This window comes from Camelus ferus, chromosome 26, assembly GCF_009834535.1.
Source record: "Camelus ferus isolate YT-003-E chromosome 26, BCGSAC_Cfer_1.0, whole genome shotgun sequence".
Classification (NCBI taxonomy): Eukaryota; Metazoa; Chordata; class Mammalia; order Artiodactyla; family Camelidae; genus Camelus; species Camelus ferus.
In genome coordinates, this window is record NC_045721.1 from 1,963,373 (window position 1) to 1,988,700 (window position 25,328).

Sequence of the window (25,328 nt, forward strand, 5' to 3'; positions counted from 1 at the left end):
GTAGTTGTCTTTTTTAGAATTACCCCTTTTCTTCCCAGTCTGATGGCTTTTGCTCTTTTTTACAAGGGTTTCATTAGCAGGGTTGAAAGTTCCTTTCTTTCACACTTTCAGTGAGTAAAGAAAAACGTATATGCTGTATCCTTACTTGCACACATTTCTGCTGATGAACTGGTGACAGTGATTGAGGACTTCTGTCACGTTTTGGTGGAGAGGCTTCCCGTTTCTCTTTCTGAGATACGCCTCCTCCAGCCGGATCCCGGGTACGCCCGTTACTGTGGGGCGACCTAGAGTCAGCAGAGATGTTCGTTGGTGTAGGTTTTCTTCCTGTTAACGTCCTTTAAGGATGAAGAGTCAGGTATTGGCCGTATCTGACAAAAACCTCCCTCCCCCTGTTCAAAAGATGACGTTTCTGGGTGGGGGAGGGTAGAGCTCAGTGGTGGAGCGTGTGCTTAGCCTGCATGAGGTCCTAGGTTCAATCCCCAGTCTCTCCATTAAAATAAATTTTAAAATAAATTAACCTAACTCCCCCCCCAAAAAAAACCCCAGAAAAATGGAAAGTTTTTTTAAATTTTGGGGGGAAGGTAATTAGGTTTATTTATTTATTTATTTAATGGAGGGACTGGGGATTGAACCCAGGACCTCGTGCATGCTAAGCATGCGCTGTACCACTGAGCTATACCCTCTCCCCCCTTTTTTTAGTGCATGCATGCACGAGGCCCCAATACTTCCACTAAAAAAAAAAATCCCACAAAACTAAACAAAAAAACCCCCACATAATTATTTTTTAAAAAAAAGGTAAAGTTTCTGCTAAATGATGTGTCACATTATGGTTGAAAGTGCCCTCTTCCAGAATGGAGGGAAATCCTTATGATTTTTCCAACTGGGCTTTCTCAAGGCAGTTTTTCTCAGACGTGAGAGTCGTGTCTAATCATATGTTTGTGGACTCCACTCTTTCTGAGTGATTCTTAGCATCGTGTACCTGTCCACGCTGGCATCTCTGCAGCACTCAGATTGTGGCTCTTCCAGCTTGGATGCTCGTGGTCAAGGCTTCCAGACTTTGGGTGAAAGCTGGCGGGGTGGTGGTGAAGCATCTTCAGGTTGCAGAGAAGGCACGGGGCTGAGCGTCGAGGGTAGAAAGAGAGCTGACACCCTCGCCTCGTCCACAGCAGACTGATGGTTCTTCGGGCTTGATAATCCAGGGACCAAGAAGTGTGTGTCACAGGCTGTTTTCACGATACAGGAAAAAACGAGGCAGAGAGAAAACAGTCCCATGCCTGTTAGTGATTTCAGGGACTAAGCGGCTGAGGGCTGGGGTGGGGGGCTTTGTCTCTGAGTCCTGCAAATGGGATTTGGTGTCACTGAAGATCGTTCATTTCTGTTTCTGCATTTGAGTTTTTTTTCTAACCTCTCTCCTGGCTGCCTGGTTCTTGGTCCGAATGTCAGAAGACCACACCTGCGTGATTTGGATTAAATTTGACTTTTTCGATCCTTGACCTAGTTTTTTCCATCTCTTCTTTTTCGTTTTGCTCATCGTTTGCTGCAGTTCTATTGCAAATATGTTGAAAGAATCATATTCCTAAGAGAGTGAATTATTCTGGAGCCAATTAAACCGTGTAACGGATGAGGCACGCGGGATGATAGAAACACTTCCCAGAGCAGTTGTGAAGAATAAAGAATAAGTCAGTGCTTTTACTGAGCTGAGTTTTACATGAACTAATCCTTCGTGTCCTCTGAGCTCCTCGGAGGCGTTGGTAACGTTGCTGAGTCCCCTGTCCAGGTGGGAAGCAGGCACAGCAGTGCTGGACTGGGTCCCCAAGGTCACGTGACTGTTAAGGTGCAGAGCCGGACCTTGAAGCCGGCAGCCTGGTCCCCGGCTCTCGCTCGTGCCGTTACGCTGATTCACGACGCAGCGCGGGTCACACACCCAGGAGGTAGCGCCTGGTACCTGATGTCGCTGAGAATGACAGACTACGTCAGCCTCAGACATCCTTTCCCTTCTGTTCTCTCTCTTTAAAAGCGGCTTCTGGTACCTTTGGAAACCTGGCTGTGTGTGTTGTGTAGCTGTGTAATGTGCAGGCAGGGTCTGGAGGGTGGCCACCTCTTTAATTAGGAATATAGGAAAGTCATTCCGAGAACCCCAGAGAGCCTCGCTCACCTGCGAGCACACACGCCCCTCCCGGTGCTGGAGCTGATCCTGAGCACTGTGGTGGGAGCATGCTCATCTTCGCTCCCGGAGCCTCCGATCGTCCTCACAGAGGAAGGACGTAGAGGGATCCCTGGGGGAGGGAGGCCACGCGACAGGAGTTCCCGCGGGCGGGGCGCTGAGCAGTGTCTGCACCTAACGATGCTGCGGACGCGTCCGTGCTGTTTTATTCCCATCCAGCAGAAGTAGCCTCATCTTCCCAGAGCATCTCTCTGTTCTCCCAACACGGACTGGTATGGGAAGTTCCAGTACGGGAAGTTCCCAGGGGGCTGGCACAGAGAAGGGAGGAGGGAGGTCAGGACTGAAGGTCCCGCACTGTGTTCCTCCCCTCAGTCCAAAAAAGACTGTGTTAATGTCTTGGCTCCTGGGGTGTGTTTCTGGAATATCCAGGAGATGAGTCCAAATCCTATTTTTATTTAAACATTGAAGGGTCACTTTCGCCCTTCAAACTAGACATTATTTACACCCTGCCTCCTCACGTGGGGATTCTCTGCCCGTCCGCTGGGTCCCCTGGGGCCGTGGGGTCACACACACGCGGGACGAGGTTGAACTGGGAACAGGTGCTTCCACAACGGCTCCATCCTCAGCCCCTTTAGGAGTCTGTCTGCCTTTCTACCAGTTGGAATGTACCCCTCCTAGTCCCTTTCTTCCTTAGAATGCTTCTAGTCAACACATAGAGCCGCAGAAATGAAAGAACAAAATTTTCTAACAACAACAAAAAAAAGAGTGGCAGCGTGAACCTTACTGGGTTTCAACTTTCAGATTCTGATCGATAGCATTTGTATGCGTGGAGGTGGATTCAACGGGGATGTTGACTTAGAGCGTTGTTTTGACTTCCCCGGCCCGCCTCTCTGAATTATTCTGAAGTTGTTTATATCTTAGGGTTAGCCTGATTTGTTTTACTTTGCGTTTGACAGGACTCTTCTCAGAAGTCATCCTTAACGACTTCAAAGACTGAGTTAGCCCTTGAAAAAACATCGTCTTTGCATTTTTTTTCCTTAAAAAAAAAAAATAATTTGCAAGAAGCAAAAAATAACTTTAGGAAATAAAGTGCTCGCTCGGGTTGGGTTGGACCCAAGCCTGAAGTTTATTGGTAATGAAAGTCTTGGGCTGTGTGGGACCTGGTTTTTGTTCAGCGTTTGACAAATGAACGTGGAAGTTCGTGGCTCGTTGCTCGGAGTCCTCCAAGCCAGTCAGCTAACGCGGCCTCCGGTGGTTGTAGGTAAACGTCCGTTTGGAGAACCACTGCTCTAACCACCACTTTACCATAACCTTTTACCATAAACACTGCTGTCTTTTTAGGGTTCTTACGTCAGGGTTGCTCTTCAAAAGTTCTAACCAGCAACCTTTGCTCGCTCCTTAGTAGCAAATGAATTCTCACACTTAACCAGGCCTGATGCCTGGCTTCCCCAGAGCAGCCTGCGCCTGAGACAGGGTACCACTGCCTCCTCTCTCTCCTCCTCCTCCTCTTCCTCCGTCCCCTCCTCCTCCTCCATCCCCTCCTCCTCTCCCTCCTCCACTTGAAGCTCTTCTGGTCCAGTCCCAAGGAAGTCGGAGCATCAGCCAGCCACCCTGCAGGTCCCTGCTGACTTGGGAGAGGGAGCTTTGTTCCCACAGGACCTGTGTCCCGTGGTGCCGTTTTTAAGATCCAAGCTATAGAGAAGCCAGGCATTGCAGCTGTGCCGATTCCCCGCTCTGGTGACTGCAGTTGGGGGAGAAGAGTCTGCCGTATCACTAAGGGCTCAAAACAGACTGATTTAAATCCACTTCCTTCTCAGAATTATTATAAATGCACCCTCGTTTGAGAAAGCTGGTACCATAGGCAAAAAAAACCCCAAAAAAACCCAATTACAGGACAAAGTAGGAAATAGCATTTTTTTAGATTTCAGAAAACAGCGCTTTGTTTTCTTAAAGTTGCTGGAGGATTCCTTTTACACTAGGGAGCTCTTCTGATGCTATGAACATGCTGACCTAAAACAAAACAAAAACTAGAAACTCAATTTATCGGGGAAGGAAGGACTAGTGAAAAGCGATTGTATAAATGAGGTGAGTGTGTGTGTGTGTGGAAAGAGGAGGTCCACTCGAAGGCGCACAGCAATATACACGGTGTGATTACATCTATTAAATTTGAGGGGAAAAAAAAAGAAATTCTCACAAACACTCTGCCCTGTATGTTTCGTCTAGAAAATGCCAGGAAATATACAGACCAAGTAGATGACTGAGTTTCTCTGGGAAGTGGGTTCAAGAGAGGAGGGCGATGAGGAATTTTCCTATTTGCACATCATATAATTTTATATTGCTGATATGTTTACAATAAGTATATATTATTGATCAAATTAAAACAGAGAGAAGAGAGGGCCCAGGAGAGGCTGAGTAGTATTATGGAACTAATATGAGCTAAACCTTACTGGTTTTACAGATGTTTAATTTATTTCACTCGATTCTAATGATGATTGTTATATACGAAAAATGAGATGGAATGAAGTAATGACCCCAGAGGACTGTGAGTGTTTCTAAAAAGCTCTTTGTATCCCTTCTCCAAGTCAGTTGGATATTCTGGTCTCCAGTGGGTTGGAGAGAGAATTGCAAAGATGCTTGAGGTTAGAGCTGAATCACTCTTCATATCTCTTCCGTTCGGAAAATGAAAGGGCTTGAGATGAGAGGCCGTCGAGGGGCTGGAGCAAAGCGTGGGCTTCCAAGCGCCCCATTTGGGTTCGCAGCCGCCTCCATGGGCCACAGGGCCGGGAGCCAGTCGAGCCGGGTCCTCCTTTGCCTGCCCACAGAGTGATGGGCACACATGCCTTGTTGCCCTCTTGAGATGCGATTATTGGAAAACGATTTGAGGTCCTCCTGGGAAGGCAACTCAATACAAAGTCGTTTTATCAGAAATTTTGTTGTTGAAAAAAAAAAAAAGCCAACCTTGAATTTTCAGAAGGGAAACAGTTTTCCCCTGGAGGAGAGCACATTGATTCAAGTACTTTTCTATGCTGGGTTTTTGTATTTAATTACTTTTTTTTAATCCATAAAACTTGGTTTTGTCTACTTAGTACAGCTTAGGGCTGTGTCCCGTGAGTAACTGTCAGTCTGCGTTTCTCACATGCAGGCTTTAAAAGTGCATCCTGGTGCCGTTTGATGCTCTTGTCAATGACTGCATTGCTGGAACAATTTATAAGCTCCAAATTCTGTCCCCATTCTGCTCCTCTCCCCTCTCTTACTCTCCATGGACCACTTGCTCCATTTTCCTCCATCCTTTGCCCTCCCCTAACCCCTTGATTTTTCACGCCGTCTCCCACCCTTCCACCCTTGGTGATGTGTTGAGTCCCCGATCTCCTGTCCAGTCCTTGTGACTCCAAGGGTGATGTCAGAGCTTCCAGGCCACTTCCCAGGCCAAAGCGGTGGCTGAGGTAGTTGTGTTGGTAAGGGTTCAAGGGCCAGGTGACATTGTGGCTTATTGTCTGAGAAAAGCATCAGAAGTCTTGTAGCCACCCTCAGTTTTTCCCTTTTCGGATGCTTTTCCCTCTGGAACCCACGTGACCTCAACAGAAGGCCCACGTGGAGCAGCCGTGCTCTGCATCCGTCGTGGGCTCTGCTCAGCGTGGAGGGGAGAAAATGCGCCTGGGGGCAAAGCGTTCACTCATTTCAATTTTCGTATATTTATCTCCCAAATCGCACCCCCCTCCTCACAGCACCCTGAGTGCGCCTGTCTTGGATCAGGTTGACTCAGCGAAGCCAGAAGCAGCACAGAGAACGATTTTGCCATCAACCAAACCAGGAGCCACAAAGGAAAGGGTGAAACATTTTCAAAAACCACATGCTTCTAAGCTGTAGGCGTGAGCAGTCAGCGGGTCAGTGCAGGGTTGGTCATTAACAGTTACCACTCAGCTGGGCAAGAAACCGCCTCGGAGTGGTCCTTTATCACCTGTATCAGGACACTGATGTGAAGATGTGAAGCAGAAACGGGAAACCACGGCCGCAGGCGTGGCCAGTGAGGTCAGGCTGAGTGGTTTCACAGGCAGCTCCAAGCCTCAGATTCCGGGGCAAAGCCGGCATCCAGATGCCTCGACGTAGCCCCACGGGAGCTGGCAGCCTCCTGGTGTAACTGGGAGCTTAGGGGTGGAGCAGCCTGGTCCCCGTGTGTCTGCTCCCACCAGTGACACCACCCCCCTGGCCACCACTGAGCTGGGTGATTCTGGGGGGTTTATTTTTTATATTTACATATGCTAATTAAACATGCTAATTACAACATTTACATATGTCATACTATTAACTACCCATTCTCCCTCTTACTATTCCCAAAATGTCTAATAATACCCTAGCTGAGCAATTTTGAGTTGGTCTGTGTATAATAAAAAAAATGGTTAACAGTGTAACAAAGCCTGCATCATTCTGATTTATTTGATCCTGTAGCAAGCGTTTAAATAGTTCTCTCCTTTCAAACTTAAAAAACAAAAGAAGTTTCACAATTAACAAAACTGTGTGCCGGTTAGAAATTTTCAGAGTTAATGACACAAAAGTGTTCGTAGGGAGAAGTGACAGCCCCTGCCAGTTTCCCGTCTCTCCACAGGCGTGACTGCTGTGTCTTTCCAGAACTTTTTGTGTGTAGTCACACACAGGGCAGGAGTGCACGTGTGGGTTTGTTTTTTCTTTTGAACACAAATTGGATCGTGCTGCACTCACCGTTAGCCAGCCAGCCTTTCTTACTTAACTAACCAGACCTTGTTCTCTTCCTTGTCAGTGCATTTAGATCTGCCTCATTTTTATGCAGCGGACTCTCCTAATTTCACATGTCCGTAATGACTCAGGTCTCGGTCATCTTGCAAATTCTTACTATCACAAATAATGCTGCGGTAAGCCCTCCCGCGCCCGCATCTTTGTGCCGCCGGAGCGAGTGGGCGTGAATCTTGCCTGTGCCCCCCGGGGACAGGGGAGGCATGGAATTCCGAGGCCCGGGCTCCGCAGAGACCACCGGGCTAGGAAGCGTGATGTTCCCCGACCACGTGCACGTCTGCCCTTCTATTGGCTAATGTCATGGCAACCAGGTGTTCTTGATGGGACATTCATGAAAAGGTTCTCTGTGTTGTAATTCCAGGAGGAATTGAAGGCCGTTTGAAGGCCGTTTCTACCTATTGTAGCGTGTCTTAAACACAGCTTCCTACCCCAAAAAGTCAGGCACGTTTTCTTAGTTGAGAGTCTGATTAAATACAGACCCCAGTGACTGGTTTTAGGTTTGGGCAGCGGGAAGTATGTGGGTGCGATGCTGCCTTTCGGGAGCATCCAGTGACAGCCGCTGTGGCACCCCCTTTATCCCGCAGTGCTGGGCCTGGTCCTGCCCATGTGGGCCATAGCCCTCATCTCCTTCGGGGTCGCGCTGCTGTTTGCCCTCTTCGTGTGGCTCTTTGTGTGTCCGTGGATGCGGAGGAAGATAGCAGGTAAGGGCTTTTTTATTCTTCAGATTTACAAAAATGCTCTGACTCCTGAGACCTCAGGTATGATTCATGGTTATCGTTATTAACAGAGGGAGGCATGGGGAACTCCGGAACAGACACTGAGACATGGGCCCAGTCCTTTCTCTTGGCACCTGACTGCCGTCTGGCTCAAACTTTTCCTTGATAACTTGTGACCCAGGAGAGAGGCAGGTCCTCGTTGCCAGGGATAACCGGAAGTTATCAATGCCCAACGGAAAACATTAACCTTCAGGGAAATTTAAATTAACACCACCATAAGATACGACTTCCCTCCCTCAAGAATGGCTAAAAACAAAACAGACCAGCCATTCCCAGTGTCGATGAGGAAGTGTAGTAACTGGAATTCTCATCCCTTGAGGGTGACATGGAAACTTGGTACAACCCCAGGGCAGGTTCGTGTAGCAGTTTCCCGTAAAGTTAAGCAAGCATTTACCATGTGACCAAGTAATTCCACTTTTAGGTATTTACCCAAGAGAAATAAAAATACTTGTATACAAATTGTTTAATCATAATAGCCAAAAAGTGGGAACAACCCCCATGCGCATGAACAGGCAGATGGATAACCAAATTATGGTATATTCATTCAGTAGAGGACAACTTAGTGATGAAGAGAAGGAACCACCAGGAGAAGCCAGACACAAAGAGTACACACTATATGATTGCAGGGAAAATTAATCCATAGCGATAATAACCACTGGTTGCTGGAGACCCGACTGCAAAGGGGCGTGAGGGAACTTTGCAGAGACATGAAGGAACTTTGCAGGACTCTGTCTTAATCGGAGAACGGTTATAGGCTGTACTCATTTGTCACAGGTCATCTGCCCGCACATTTAAAATGCATGAATTTTATTGTTGAGAAATTATACCTCAATAAAAGGAGTTTTTAAAAAAGAAGAATATGGCTTAGAAAATTGCCAGAGCTATTTTCCTGTCACTAGCAACATGACTGAACTCCATGCCTTGAGGCCACATGCTTTTACAGGACTCTCAAAAGAAGTATTTACCTTTGGCCTCAATGTCATGTACCTCACAATCATGGTTTCATATGGATGCATCTGAATTTGAAAACCCATATTTCGGAGGGAGGGTATAGCTCAGTGGTAGAGCGCATGCTTAGCATGCATGAGGTCCTGGGTTCAATCCCCAGTACCTCCTCTAAGAATAAATAAATACATAAACCTAATTATCTCCCCCCCCCACCGAAAAAAGAAAACCCTTATTTCAAAGAAGACCAAAACAAATGAGAAGACATACCATGTTCATGAATTAGAAGACTCAATATTGTAAAGATGTCAATTCTCACATTGATCTATAGATTTAACACAATTTAAAGAAAAACCCCAGGAGAATATTCTGTAGATTTAGACAAGTCACTTAAAGATTTTATATGGAAAGCTAAAGGAACTAAAAGCCAAAACAATTTTGAAAGAGTAAAGTTTGGAAGACCCATACTGCTCGCCGATTAAGAGCTACTGTAAAGATACAGTGTGGCATTAGTGAAAAGATAAGACACTTCGATTAATAGAACAGAATAGAGTCCAGAAACAGACCTACACAAATATGGCCAATTGATTTCCAGCTAAGTACAAAGTCAGTTCAATGGAGAAAGACTAGTCTTTACAATAAACTGTATTGGAACAATTGGACATGAAAAGCTTCAAAAAAAAGAACCTTGACCTAGACTTTACACCTTGTAAAAAATTAACTAAAAATGTACTTTAGATATAAATGTAAAGTAGAAAATTATAAGACTTTTAGGGGGGAAAAGGAGAAAACTTTTGAGATTTTGGTAAAACAAAGTTTTTAGATGTGATGTCAAAAACAATTCATAAAAGAAGTTGGTAAATTACACTTCATCAAAATTAGAAACTATTGCTTGGTGAGTAACATCATTAGAGAATAAAAAGACAAGCTACAGACTGGGAGAAAATGTTTGCAAATCTCCTCTCTGACAAAGGACTTGAATGCAGAATATATAAAGAAATCTCAGAAAACAGCCCAGTTAAAAAGTGAGCAAAGTTGAACAGACATGTCACCAAAAAAGATACATGAATGGCAAGTCGATCCATGAAAAGGTGCCCAACATCACCAGCTGTCAGGGAAAAGCAAATTAAAATCACAGTGAGTTACCACTACATGGCTATTTGAATGGCTTTTAGAAACGACATGACGAAGTGTGATGAGAGGCTGAGGGAGCACCTGAAGCGCTCTCACGCTCCTGGTGGGGATGCCAAATGGTACAGCCGCTCAGGAAAACAATCTGGTGGTTTCCTATAAGATCAAATACACACTTACCCATGCCTAGGTATTTACAATAGAGAAATGCAAATTTAAATTCACACCAAAACCTGGATATGAATGTTTGTAGCGGATTGATTTGCGATCACCAAAAATCAGAAACAACCTGGAGTATCTACAGGACGAATAAACAGACTGCGGTGCATCCATGTATTGGAAGAGACCTCAGCAGTGCAGGAGAGTGACCTCCTGATGCCAGTGACAACATGGATGGATCTCAACGGCATTTATTATGCCGAGTAGGAGAAGCCAGCCTCAAAATTACATGTCTTACATTTCATTTATATGACATCTGGAATAGACAGAACTGCAGGGACAGAGACCAGATCAGTGGTTGTCAGGCTTAGGGCTGGGCAGCGGGGAGCTCTGAGGGCTGATGGAGCCTTTCTCTACCCTGATCATGGGAGGTACAGGAATCTAGACATTTGTTAGCATCGGGATTGTACACACAGAGACAGAGCCAATGTACTGTATGTAAATTTAGAAACTAATCACAAAAATACTACACCAGTCCATGCAACTTCCAACCAAGAAGTGAAGCCACCTTGATGACGGGTTCATGTCGCCGCATGTCTCGTTCGTAGCCGCTCCCTGCTCTCTGCCGAAGTTCAACAGCACCCCCTCCATTCATACGGAGTATCAGCCCAGGAGGAGCCCCCCCAGACGGACTCCTTGTCTGATTTAACCCCAGACAAGTGAAGAACTGTACTCACTTGCTCTGATGTTTAAAGGCTTTTTCTAATAGCTCAGCCTTGATATCAAATGGACCTTAAAGCTTTGCTTTCCAGCTTGAAGCTGTAATGTCACTGCAGGAAACTGACATTGCTACCCATTATGGCTTCCTAGGAGATTTTTTTTTTTTTTGTCAATCCCACATATCTTGATATTTCAATGTCTATTTCTTGTTCTGTTCTTTTAAGTGCAGACAGACTGTGGCTAAGGGCACAGACATACAGTAAACCGTCCACACTTCACTACTTGTGTGACCTTCGGCAAAATGACTTCATTTCTCTGGGCCTCCATTTGCTCATTCATAAAACAGAGAAAATAATACCTGTCTCGTGTGTTAACAGGCTTTTTAAAATTATTATTAGAAGAAGAGCTTAGACATTTGCTCAGGGAAATGTACAAGCAGCAAGATTATAAAGTCAGCAGCACTGCTCACCAGGTTTGAGTTAAAAAGGTTATCCAGCTTCAAAACGGCTTTTTAAAAATCCCTGGTTTCTTTGGAAAGGAAAGGATTTTCAAAAGTAAGTAGAATCTCTCTTTTCCGTTTGAGGAAAACGATTTGCTTGTTTCCTAAGACCTGGTGACCTGAAGAAATCTGAGACCAGTAATTTATTGAACAGAAGAAAACCACACAGACTGTAACAATATCAATGAAGACAAAAAGGATAAACATTTCAGTGACTCAGAGGTTAGTTTAAGAAAACAGAAGGCTAGTCTAGATGGTCATAGAATTTACAGAACATTTGACCTTGGGGGTCAGGTCAAACCCTCTCCTTTTTGTTGGTTTTCAGATGAGGTAACTCAGGCCTAACCCTCCATCTTTTCCTCAATAACTGAGTCCTCTAGCCTGTGTTTCCCAGCTAATTAATTGAACTCTCCACTTTATTTTCTCTAACTGTGACTTTTTTTCACTGCCGAAGTAGTAAAGATGAAAATAAATGTTTACTTTATAGTCATTTTTCAGTAACAAGAATTCTGTTGCAAAATTTTCAGCTATGAATGTTTTCTTCAGGTAAATTACAGAAAGAAGGTGCTTTGTCCCGAGTCTCTGATGAGAGCCTCCACAAAATTCAGGAGGTGGAGTCTCCCGTATTTAAAGAGCTGCCTGGTGCCAAGGCCAATGATGACAGCACTGTCCCCCTCACGGGGTCGGCTGTGGAGTCTGGGACCTCAGAAGGCACGTCCACGGGACACCACCCCCGGGCCACGTATGGTAAGACCCTCAGGCTGGGGTTAGCGTGGGGCAGAGGGCGTCATCCTGGGGGGGCCAGCCAGCCTGCATGTGGCAGGGAGGTGCCAGTGCACGAGGATGTCCCCCAGTTTATGCTTTGAGAAAACCCAGGGCGTCACGAGGCCTCCAGGGACCGTCCGGTCTTACAGCAGGCTTATTCTTATCCTGTGACATTCTTCCAAGAGCCCTCTCTGTACGGTGTCCCAAACAGCGCCCAGGCCCCTTCCTTGCCACCACACCTCTGAGCCCCTCACCTGTGTCTTCCACCTGCCCAAGGTCAGTTCATCCAGCTTCACGAGAACGCCCTCCTCCTGGGAGGTGCAGAGAGAAAGCTAGAACTGGTGGTCCCATCAGGACCACGGCGGGGTCGGGGTGGTAGTCCTTTGTCCCACAGGGTTTGCGGGCAGTGACAGGGAGCAGCAGCCTCTGCCAGGACTGCCTCCCTGCACAGGCGCGGCAGCACCACCTCCCAGGGCTGCTGCCTCAGCTTCACCAAAGAAAGCAAGCCAACTTGGCCCACTAATGTGACAGATCCGCCTCGCACTGTCCCCACTGGCCCGTAAGGAGCACCTAGCATGTGCATCTCACGGTGAACCAGGTGGTGCCCCTCCGGTGCCACATTTTTCTAAACTAAGCTCCTTCGGAGGATTCTCCCCCTATTAGTGACTAGAGAAGGAACGAGCGCTATGGTAATTTCTGGAAGACACATTTTAAAAGAGCTTAACATCCTTTTTAAAAGACCCCATTACTAGTTTTACCCCTTGTCGTGTGTTTCCAAGTTCCCCTTGTCACCTTAACCAATGGGCACGTCCTTCAGAAACAGCCTGGGGCAAACACGAAAACCGAGTTCGGCGCTTGCAGGGGTGACCCCGGTGACGCCGCGCCCCCTGCCGGGCGCTAAGGCGGCTGTCCCCTTCCAGGCCGCGCGCTCTCCATGACGCACGGCGCCGCCAAGTCGCCCGTGTCCAACGGGACCTTCGGCTTCGACGGCCCGGCGCGCGGCGACGGCCACGTGTACCACACGGTGCACAAGGACTCGGGGCTCTACAAGGACCTGCTGCACCGCATCCACGACGAGCGGCCGGGCCAGGACGGCGGCCCGCGGCTGCTGCGGCGCAACAACAGCTACACGTGCTACACGGCGGCCATCTGCGGGCTGCCCGGGCTGGCCACGCTCCGCGCCGACGCGCCCGCGGCGCCCGAGGACAGCGAGAAGCTGGTGGCCGACGCCGTGGCCTACTCCAAGAAGCGGCTGCGCTACGACAGCTACTCCAGCTACTGCAACGCCGTGGCCGAGGCCGAGATCGAGGCCGAGGAGGGCGGCGTGGAGATGAAGCTGGCGGCCGAGCTGGCGGACCCCGACGGGCCGCGCGAGGACGCGGCCGACGAGGAGAAGGAGGAGAAGGACGAGCCCGAGGTCCACCTCCTGTTCCACTTCCTGCAGGTCCTCACCGCCTGCTTCGGCTCCTTTGCTCACGGCGGCAACGACGTGAGGTCAGTGCCGCCCTCGGCTCCGCGCGCACGCGCGGGGCAGCGTCCCGTCCGGCAAGGGTGGGGGGCCCGGGGGGCCCGGGGGGCGGGCGGCGGACGCGTACAGCCCACCCTTCACCCGCGCGGGTTTGAGCTGCCCGGGTCCGCTCACACGCGGGCTTTTGTCAGTAAATGTCCTTGCATGTTCATGTCACCGATCCCTAAATTTACCCAGTGTGGAGGGAAGGTTTGTGTTGGATTAGGACATCGCAACACGTGGAATCGAAAGAACTAGGCTTTGGGGGGAGGGCTCGGCTCAAGTGGCAGAGCACATGCCTAGCACGCGCAAGGTCCTGCGTTCAACCCCCAGTCCCTCCATCAGAAAAAAAACAAAACTAAACTAAACTAAATAAATAAACATAATTACCTCCCCCCTACAAATTAATTAATTAAAAAAAAACACCCCCAAACCAGGGTTTGAGCCCCGATTCTGGCCACACTGTTTCAGCTTCCCACCCTGGGGTGAGTCACTCGTCAGTCCCGTTAGTTTTTGAGGCAGAGAGATGTCCACGGATTTTCCACTGCGCAGGGGGCCGCACCAAGGCTGGGAACTGCCCTGTAGGACAGGCTGCTGGGGCGGGAGGGCTCGCGCAGTGAGGCCGGAAGGGACTTAGGGAGCAGCCAGAAGAGGGAACCGCAGGAGCGAAGGCCTGAGGGTGGTGTGTTCCAGGAAGAGCCGGGAGCAAGTGAGTGTAGACGGAGAGGTCAGCCAGTCATGGGAGACCCGATATGTAGGAATACGAGGAATCTACTGTCTTACTGGCTGGGGAGCCCTGGACCCGTCACAGAGTTTCCCAAAGCCTCAGTGTCCCGAGCTATAAAATGGGGGTAAAACTAATACCAGCCTCATGGGATTTCTATGAAGATTAAGTTAGAAGCTTTATATAACGTGCTTTGGACAGTGCTCCTCCCACAGTCAGTATCTGTACATTTCACAGTTACCACTGATTCCGGTTACAACTGTTTACGATCACCATGGTTACCACACGGGGCTAACGTTTCTGCCATGGCTGCCTAGTTACCTGGCTCCATTTTACAGCTGTGGGCTTCCACAGCCTACACACGTGCAACTGCCTTTCTGTTTTTTTTTTTTTTTAAAGAAATCTCCCTGCCAGGCAAGAGGCCCGGACAGCTTGTGTTCTGCTAGGTGCTGCCATGTTATTTTGTTTGAGGCACCAAGTTCTGTCCTAACTTTTTTTTTACCAACCCCCCCCCCCCATCCACCCACCATCAGCCCACTTCCTCCTCCTTATCACAAATTCTTTATTGATGGCCCGGAACTAGCAACGTGTTATGAATTGGATCCCTGTCCTTTAGAAGTTTAAATTCCAGTTAAGGAGATAAGAAAGACATATACGTGGGAAAGTCACAGACATTTCAAGGCCAAAGGAAGAGTCTAGGCAGTAATTGCTACAGGTGCCCAGACTCTAGAGCAACTGTTTGCAGTTTGGGGGCTGGTTTTGAGGCTTCTGAGCAGGGATAAGGTCTGATAAAAGCAAGGTTTTAGAAATAATAGTGTGACAATGAAGAGGGGGCTTCTGTTTGTTCAGACAGAGGTGATTAAGTTTGTACCAGGCTCAATGCTCTACCGCTTGTAACGTACTTGAATCCTCCTCAAAACAGTCTTTTGTGGTCGTAATTGGTGTCCTTCAACCACGGGGAATCTGAAGCTCAGAAATGGGACATTTGTGGTCACACAGCAGAGAGACACAGACTTGGAAGCCGATTCTTTGTGACTCGGTCTACACAGAGTGGAGGGCGGGCTGGGAGGGGGAGATGCAGCCACAGAAGCCGCTAAAAGCCCGTGAGGAGGAGGAGCCTGGACGTGGTCGCTGCACCCTAACAACTGGTGAAAACCAGAGACAGAAAAATCCAACAGCTGTTGTTGGATCCAGAAGAGAGAGAAAGACACCGGGCAAACTACTGCCCCCTAGATTTGGGGGCAGTGAAAACACTCTGTTTGATCGCCTAATGGTGGATACCTGTCTTTACACATTTGTCTGAATGCATAGAATGTCCAACACCAAGAGTGAACCCTAATGTAAACTAGGGACTTTGAGGGATTTTGAGAGAAAAAAGAACTTGATGTTTGTATCCACTTCTTATGATTTTTCAGTACTTAAAAAAAATTTATTACATCACATAACCATTAAGATGACATCTATGAAAACAAAATGCCAAGTGTTGGCAAGGGTATGAGAAATTGGAACTCTTGTGCCCCATCAGTGGAAAGAAAACTAGTGTGGCCACTGGGAAAACAGTCTGAAGTTTCCTCAGAAAATTAAATATAGAACTCCCATATGATCCAGCAAGTCCTCTTCTGGGTATATACCCCAGAGGAACTGAAAGCCGGGACTCGAAGAGATATATGCACACCGGTGTTCACAGCAGTGTTATTCACAACAGCTCAGAGGGGAAAACAACCCAACTGTCCATCAGCAGATGGATGGATAAACAAGATACGGTGTATACATATATAAACAATGGGATATGCAGCCTTAGAAAGGAAAGAAGGTCTGTCAGATGCTACACCATGGATGAATCTTGACAGCGTTATGCTAAGTGGAACAAGCTAGTCACAAAAAGATAAAAACTGGCTGCCTGCACTCACAGGAGATACTGAGAGCAGTCAGATTGACAAAGACAGAAAGTAAAACGGTGGTTACCAGTGGATGGGGGACGGGGCAAATGCAATTCGTGTTTAATGACTATAGACTTTCAAATTTGAAAGATGAAAAAGCTCTGGTTTCACAATGTGAACAGCCTTAACAGCGCTGAATTGTACACTTAAAAATGGTCAAGATAGTAAATTTTCTGTTTTTTTTTTAACCACAACAAAAATTAATCATTTTTTATCAGCACTAGATTATATTGGCAAGCCACAACTGCGGTTTGATGGGCTATTTCTCAAGACTGAGAAATCACCACGTATTGTGTTCAGTGTCATTTGCCTGTGTGTACAGTGTTTGTACAATTAACCTTTTTTTTTTTCCCTTCCCAGTAATGCCATTGGCCCTCTGGTAGCTCTGTGGCTGATTTATGAACAAGGCGTGGTCCTGCAGGAATCGGTTACCCCCGTCTGGCTGCTGTTTTACGGAGGGGTTGGGATTTGTACAGGCCTCTGGGTCTGGGGGAGAAGAGTGATCCAGACCATGGGGAAGGACCTCACCCCGATCACGCCGTCCAGGTAAGCCAGCGGGGCCAGCATCTGAGCCCTGTGCCTGACCGTCCTCCCCGGGGCTCCCCGCGCAGCCTCACCCATCACCCTCACACACTCCCCAGCCCCGCCCCGCAGTGGCCCTGAGAGGAGAGAGAAGCAGAAAGGGGAGAGGAAAGGCAGACCCCGCCCGCATCCCCCATTCCACTCCCCCTGGTGGTCTTCCCCAGGTGATGGCCTGAGAGCAGGAGGGGAGGGCGGGCTCCCCCCAGGTTCTCCGCTCACCAGCTCCACCTGCTGGTTGAAAGCAGCTCTCACCTGCATCCCCTGAGGTTGCTCTGCCCGCTTCCCCGGGCTCAGCCACCTGGAGGGGCGCCCCTGCCCTGGGCCTGGGGTCTGGAGCCCCTCCCACGTGGGTTTCTGTGGTCCTGGCTGTGTGTCCTTTAGAGATAGTAGGGGTTAAATAACAGAAATTTACTAGAGCACTTTCCAAATACAACTAAAACTCAGAACTACCTATTGTAAGAAATCCTTTCTCCCTTGAAGTGCGTGTCAATGAAAGAGTCTCTTGTAAGGTTGATTTTGAAGAAAAATTAGTAATCTGAGGGAAAAACTCACTCTTTTATCATAAGTACACGTTTTTACATTGAGGCCGTAGTTTTCCCTCTGCCCCTTTAGAAATGCCTGAGTTACCCTCTTTGGCACAGTGGGAATTTCCGCCCCACCTCCGCCAGCGTGTGGGTTTTGAAGACGTATCAGGACAACCAGGCTGGTTAGGGCTGTACACCGCACAATGCCGAGTCTCAGTGTGGCCGCTGCCTCTGCGCGGCAGCTGCTTATTCTGTTGATGTCATCGGACCTGGTCAGCAGCCAGTTGTCCGCCCCAAGAATGAGTTCTGGTGAGAATGGGCCACCACCCCCACACCCCCGCCAGGGGAGCGGGTCAGCGAGCCCCCCAGAGGCACCTGTGACCGGTGTCCTGTCTCCCCCGCAGCGGCTTCACCATCGAGCTGGCCTCGGCGTTCACAGTGGTGATCGCCTCCAACATCGGGCTTCCTGTCAGCACCACGCACTGCAAGGTAGGTTGTCCGCGGTCACCACGGGCCCTCAGGGAGGCGGTGGCGGCGCTCTGCACGTGGTGGTTGGTGGGGAAGTCATCGCAGGTCACCGCAGGACGTGCGCATCCTGCGTCTGCTCCGCGCTCAGCTGCCGGACGCCTCCCTCCTCCCGCGTGTCCTGTGTCCTCCCCCTCTGTCCTCCCGTCCTGTTCTCTCCTCGTGTCCGCAGTGGGTTGTGCACTGAAGTCGTGCCTTCGTGAACCTTAATCAGCTTTGTCTTCATGCAGCTGACAGTGGCCACCTTGAACGCAGACGGCAGTCTGTGGGGTCTTTAATAGGAATTCAGGGTGGTGGTATTAAAGTGTTTTAATTCCACGTTGGGGTGGTTTGGGATTCTTTTTTGCGAATCACCCACATTATTCATCTTTATTGATGACGTAGATGATTACTCACCTAGCCTGTGGATTTGGAACAATTCTCAGGAAATGCTACTGATTTTAAATTTTAGGATTAGAGTTTCTAACCTGATTTTCTAATTCTTGCTCTCTGGTTCTCCTACTTCTCAATAATTCTATTGCTGTCAGTGCCTGGTGATGGACTTAAGCTGGAAACACACTTGGTTTATTAAGAGGGAAGTCAAAGACAGCAAAGAATGTCACTTTATATCAGCTGAAGACCTCATCAGTAGAGAAGACTGTACTCTGGGCCCCTTGTGGTCCAAGTAACATAACTAAAAACATGAGGCAAAACTATTCGAACTCAGACGTTAGTATTTCTAAGTCTATGACAAATGAAGACAGAGTACTTAGGAATATAAAGGATTTGAATAGATTGATAGCACTGTAATTAATAAATGTATATCAGATTTTTACTCAGTTTTTTTGTCTTCTTGTCAAGTATCCATTATGTTATTATAAGAAATTGAATATAGTTCCCCGTGCTCTACAGCAGGGCCTCGTTGTTTATCTGTTTTATACATAGTAATGTGTGTCTGTTAATCCCCAGCCCCTAATATATCCCTCCCCACCCTTTCCCCCCTTTCCTCTTTGGTAACCATAGTTTGTTTTCTATGTCTGTGAGTCTGTTTTGGTTTCTAAATAGAATTTGTATCATTGTTTTTTTTTAGTTTCCACATATAAGTGATACCATGGTATTTGTCTTTCTCTCTCTGACTTACTTCACTCAATATGATAATCTCTGGGTCCATTTATGTTGTTACCTGCAAGTGACATTATTTCATTCTTTTTTATGGCTGAGTAATATTCCATTCTGTGTCTCTGTGTGTGTGTTTGTGTACACACCATATCTTCTTTATCTAGTCATCTGACAGTGGACATTTAGGTTCTTTCCATGTCTTTGCTAAATAGCACTGCTATGAACGTTGGGGTGCACGTATCTTTTCAAGTTAAGAGTTTTCTTCAGATATATGCCCAGGAGTGGGATTGCTGGATCACATAGTAAGCCTACTTTTATATTTTTAAGGAAGCTCCATCCTGTCCTCCACTAGTACATTCCCACCAACAGTGCAGCAGGGTTCCCTTTTCCCCACACCTTCTTCCCTTTCCCCACTTATAATTTGTAGACTTTTTGATGATGGCCATTCTGACTGGTGTGAGGTGATACCTCATTGTAACTTTGATTTTCATTTCTCTAATAATTAGTGATATTGAGCATCTTTTCATGTGCCTGTTGGCCATCTCGATGTCTTTGGAGAAATGTGTATTTAGGTCTTCTGCCCATTTTTTGATTAGGTTGTTTGGTTTTTTGATATTAAGTTATATGAGCTGCTAGTATACTTTGGAAATTTTAGTCCCTTGTCAGTTGCATCATTTGCAAATATTTTCTCCCATTCTGTAGGTTGTCTTTTCATTTTATTTATGGTTTCCTTTGCTGTGCAAAAGCGTTTAAGTTTAATTAGGTCCCATTTGTTTATTTTTGCTTATATTTCCATTACCCTAGGAGCTGGTTTGAAAAGAAAAATTGCTGAAATTTATGTCAAAGAGTGTTCTGCCTATGTTTTCCTCTAGGAGTTTTATAGTATCCAGTCTTACATTTAGGTCTTTAATGCAGTTTGAGTTTATTTTTGTATATGGTGTTAAAGGTGTTCTAATTTCATTCTTTCACAGGTAGCTGTCCAGTTTTCCCAGCACCGCTTATTAAAGAGACTGTCTTCTTCATTGTATATTCTTGCCTCCTTTGTCGTAGATTGACCCTAAGTGTTTGGGTTTATTCCTGGACTTTCTATCCTGTTCCCTTGTGTCTCTTTTTGTGCCAGTACCACACTGTTTTCATTACTCTAGTTTTGTGTACAGTCTGAAATCAGGGAGCATGATTCTTCCAGTTCTGTTCTTCTTTCTCAAGATTGTTTTGGCTACTCAGGGTCTTTTGTGTTTTCCATACAAATTTTAAAATTTTTTGTTCCAGTTCTGTGAAAAATGTCATTGGCAATTTGATAGGGATTGCACTGACCCTGTATATTGCCTTGGGTAGAATGGCCATTTTAACAATACTGATTCTTTCAATCCAAGAACAGGGTGTATCTTTCCATCTGTTTGTGTCATCTTCAGTTTCTTTCATTAGAGTCTTACAGTTTTTGGATACAGGTCTTTTGCCTCCGTAGTTAGGTTTATTCCTAGGTATTTTATTCCTTTTGATATGATGGTAAATGGGATTGTTTCCTTAACTTCTTTTTCCGCTATTTTGTTGTTAGTGTACAGAAATGCAACTGATTTCTGTGTATTGACTTTGCATCCTGCAGCTTTACCAGATTCATTGATGAGCTGTAGTAGTTTTCTGGTGATGCCTTTAGGATTTTCTATGTATAGTATCATGTCATCTGTGAACAGTGACAGGTTTTCTTCTTTTCCAATTTGGATTTCTTTTATCTGATGGCTGTGGCTAGGACTTCCAAAACTATGTTGAATAAAAGTGGTGAGTGGGCGTCCTTGTCTTGTTCCTGATCTTAGAGGAAATGCTCCAGCTTTTCACCATTGAGAATGATGTTAGCTGTGAGTTTGTCACATATGGCCTTTATTATGTTGAGGTATGTTCTGTCTGTGCCCACTTTCTGGAGAGTTTTTATCATAAATGCATGTTGAACTTTATCAAAGGCTTTTTCTGCATCTCTTGAGATGATCATATGGTTTTTATTCTTGCATTTCTTAATGTGGTGTATCACATTGATTGATTTGTGGATATTGAAAAACGCTTGCATCCCAGGGGTAAATCCCACTTGATCATGGTGTATGATCTTTTTAACCTATTGTTGGAGTTGATTTGCTAGTATTTTGTTGAGGACTTTTGCATCTATAAGTGATATTGGCCTGTAATTTTTTTTTAAATATCTTTGTCTGATTTTGGTATCAGAGTGATGGTGGCCTCATAGAATGAATTAGGAAGTGTTCCTTCCTCTGCAGTTTTTGGACTAGTTGCAGAAAGATAAGCATTAACTCTTCTTTAAATGCTTGGTAGCACAGGGAAATATATACAGGATCTTGTGGTAGCTCACAGAGAAAAAAATGTGACAACGAATATATGTGTGTGTTCATGTATAACTGAAGAATTGTGCTCTACACTGGAATTTGACACAACATTGTAAAATGACTATAACTCAATAAAAAAAATGTTCAAAAAATGTTTGGTAGAATTCTCCTGTGAAGCCATCTGGCCCTGGACTTACGTTTGTTGGGGGTTTTAAAATTACTGATCCAATTTCAATGCTGGTAGTTGGTGTGTTCATATCTTCTGTTTCTTCCTGATTCAGTCTTGGGAGATTGTACCTTTCTAAGAAGCTGTCCATTTCTTCTAGGTTGTCCATTTTATTAGTATATTGTGGTTCATAGTAGCCTCTTACGATCCTTTTGTATTTCTGTGATGTCGGTTTTAACTTCTCCTCTTTCATTTCTGATTTTATGAATTTGGGCCCTCTCCCTTTTTTTCTTGATGAGTCTGGCTAAAGGTTTATTGATTTTATTTACCTTTCCAAAGAACCAGCTTTTCGTTTCATTGATTCTTTATTATTTTTTTGGTCTCTATTTCACTTATTTCTGCTCTAATCTTTATGACTTCTTTCCTTCTACTAACTTTGGGTTTTGTTTTGTTCATTTTCACTTGTATCTAAATATTTATTTCCTCTATGATTACTGTTTTTGACGTCACATTTTTACATTAGTTTTGTCTCTTAACTGCTTCAGTAGGCTGCCTTTTCATTCTGTTGATGGTTTCCTTCATTGTGCCAAAGCTTTTTAATTAGGTCCCATTTGTTTATTTTTGCTTTTGTTTCCCTTGCCTGGGAGAACATATCCCAAGAAATATTGCTAAGACCAGTGTCAAAAGAGCATATTGCCTGTATTTTCTTCCAGGAATTTCATAGCTTCAAGTCTTACATTTAGGTCTTTAATTCATTTTGAGTTTACTTTTGTATATGGTGTGAGAAAATGTTTTAATCTCATTATTTTACATGTGGCTGTCCAGTTTTCCCAACACTCCTTATTGAAGAGATTGTCTTTTTCCCATTAAAAAAGTGACAAGAGTGGGTATCCTTGTCTTGTTCCTCATCTTTGAGGACAAGCTTTCAGTTTCTCACCATTGAATATGATGTTGGCTGTGGGTTTATCATCAGTGGCCTTTTTTATGTTGAGATATGTTCCCTCTATACCAACTTTATTGAAAAGTTTTATCACAGAAGGATACTGGATTTTGCCAAATGCTTTTTCTGCTACTGAGATGATCATGGGATTTTTATCCTTCATTTTGTTTAAGGTGGTGTCTCATGTTGATTGATTTATCGACATTATACTCTCCTTGCATCCCTGGAATAAATCCTACTTGCTCATGGGGTGTGATCTTTTTTATGTACTGCTGAATTCAGTTTGCTGGCGTTTTGTTGTGGATTTTTGCATCTGTGCTCATCAGGAATACTGGCCTGTAATTTTCTTTTTTTGTAGTGTCTTTTTCTGGTTTTGATTATCAGGGTAATAGTGGCCTCATAAAATGCATTTGAAGTGCTCCCTCCTCTTCTACTTTTGGAATAGCTTGAAAAGGATAGGTACTAATTCATTGACTGTTTGGTAGAATTCCCTTGTGAAGCCATCTGGTCCTGGACGTTTGTTTATTGGGAGTTTTTTTGATTACTGACTTAATTTCCATTCTAGTTGTTGATCTCTTCCGGTCTTTCCTTTCTGATTCAGTCTTAGAGGATTGTAGTTTTTCAAAAACCTGTTTCTTCTAGGTTGTCCGTATAACTGTAGTAGTCTCTTATGATCATTTGGTATCAGTTGTAGCTTCTCTTTCATTTCTTTTTTTCTTTATGAATCTGGCTGAAGGTTTGTAAGTTTTGTTTACTTTTTCCAAAAATTAGCCCTTGCTTTCATTCATCTTTTCTATTAGGTTTTTGGGGGGTTTTTTGTCTTTTTTTTTATTCTCTCTCTGATCTTTATTATTTCTTTTCTTCTGACTTTGGGCCTTGTTCTTTTTCTACTTCCTTTAGATGGAAAGTTAGATTGTGTTTTTTCTTGTTTCTTGAGGTAGACTTGTATCCTCTTTGATTTCTTCAGTGACCCATTTGTTTTTTTAGTAGCATGTTGTTTAGTCTCTATGTGTTTGTGTTTTTTCTGTCTTTCCCCCCATAATTGATACCTTGTTTCAACCACAAAAGTGGTTGAAAAAGATGCTTGACATAATTTTTATGTACTTAAATTTATGGAAACTTGTTTTGTGGCCTAGTACGTGATCTATCCTGGAGAAAGTTCCACGTGCACTGGAATGTGTACTCTGCTGTTTTTGGATGGAATGTTCTGTAGGTGATCATCTGATCTAATGTGTCATTTAAAGCCAGTGTTTGCTTATTGATTTTCTGTCTGGATGATCTGCCCATTGATGGAAGCAGGGTTTTAAGTCCCCTACTATTATTGTATTACTGTCAATTTCTCCCTTTATATCTGTTAACGTGTGTCTTTAGCTCTGAACTGAGTCTCCTGTAGGCAGCATATAGATGGGTCTTGTTTTTTCCATCCATTCAGCCACTGTATGTCTTTTGATTGGAGCATTTGGTCCATTTACATTCAAAGTGATTACTGATAGGCATGTACTTACTGCCACTTTGTTACATGTTTTCTGGTTGTTTTTAAAGTTCCTTGTTCTTTTCTTCTTTTAGTCTCTCCCCTTGTAGTTTGATGGTTTTCTTTAGTGGTATGTTGAGGTTCCTTTCCCTTTGCTTTTTGTGTATTGTAGGTTTTTGATTTGTGATTACCATGTAGTTCATACATGTTGAACTATGTCTACTTGTTTTAAATTGATAGTCGTTTACGTCCAAACACATTCTAAAAGCTCTACATTTTTTTTTTACTCCCCCCTACCTCCCACACTTTATATTTTGGTGTCATATTTTGCATCTTTATGGAAGAGACAATTTTATATGTAAAGACCAGAGGGAATAAAACTGAATAAATAAAAGTTCAGCCTGAGTAATTAAAGATATGCAAATAAAAGCAACAGTAACATGTTTTGTTGGTTGGTTAGCAAAAAAGGAACTAATTTCCAGGACTGTTATAGTGTGCCAAAACTCACAGATTATGGATGACCCTGTACATTTACAGCTGTTTGTGAAACTATTTGGCTGTATGTACTAAGATGTTAAAATAACTAGGAAAGAGCTCTTTATCAAAGTAACATTCCACATGATACATGGGAAGGGAGTTGGTAAATCAACACTTTGCAACCCCATAACAAAGATTGGATTGCCAACTCTTTAGCAGAAGGGGAGGGGTAGGTTGATAAGGAGCAGGATATTTTCATGGTATAAAATGTTTCTTTATGATTTTGGCAAAATGTTAGAAATTGGTGAATCGGGATTGCAGCTTTTCTCTAATTTCAGTTAATTTTAAGATTTTTTAAATGCCCCCTGTAATTAATAATCCATCTCAGGGAATTTTATTTTTCAAAGCCTAAATATAAGCTTTATGAGTAAGTATATTAATCATGAAATTATTTCTAATAGGGAAAAATTGGAGGCAAGTTGGAAATGGTTAAATTAAGGTACAGCCACCTAAAGGGTGTACCACTTCACATGATAATCATAAAGGCTGTGAGCACTGTGGGAAGATGCTTTTAACATAAATTTTCTTAAAGGAAATTGTGTATCCTATTGTTTACAGGTAAAGGTATATTTATAAAAATACTAAAAAGGAATATATAAATATTGACAATAGCAGTGTTCTGGGTGATTGTCCACTCTTATTACATAAACTTGCTATAATATGTTCATATTACTTTTATGCTCTTAAGAAAAGTGTGTTCAGAAAGGAAGAGTGCATAGATAACCTTGAAACTGGAGAACACTCTCCGTGAGGTAGTCCAACAAGCTGGTGTGCACTGCAGATGGAGAGTAACAGGGAGGGTTTAATCTCAGAAGCTGGTGTTAGTGGATCTGACCGTATTTGAGGACCACCAGAACCTAGCTAATCCTTCTGCAGGAGGGAAGTCTCGGTTGGCATGTTCTAGGAACAGCTAAGCAGGATTATCAGGTTCGCACGGTACACTGGTTACAGACACAGAATCTACATAAAGTAATCATTTTGATGTCCCTTAAACAGCTTGTTAGTTGCTACCTGGAGATGGACGGCATTGCTGATTAATCATGGCTCGGGTTGACAAAGTG

At 44.9% G+C, this 25,328-nt stretch overlaps 1 protein-coding gene across 7 annotated transcripts in view; it reads left to right on the forward strand.

Annotated features, from left to right (window-relative positions):
* The window catches only part of SLC20A2 (solute carrier family 20 member 2), a 93,326-nt gene that overhangs the window by 65,399 nt on the left and 2,599 nt on the right, over positions 1-25,328 (forward strand). For all 7 annotated transcript variants that reach the window (XM_032468566.1, XM_032468567.1, XM_032468564.1 and 4 more), the window contains 5 exons: positions 7,516-7,632; positions 11,708-11,908; positions 12,847-13,420; positions 16,458-16,643; positions 17,608-17,692. In XM_032468566.1, the coding sequence (XP_032324457.1) occupies positions 7,516-7,632; positions 11,708-11,908; positions 12,847-13,420; positions 16,458-16,643; positions 17,608-17,692 (1,163 nt within the window). The remainder of the gene's footprint in view (positions 1-7,515; positions 7,633-11,707; positions 11,909-12,846; positions 13,421-16,457; positions 16,644-17,607; positions 17,693-25,328) is intronic.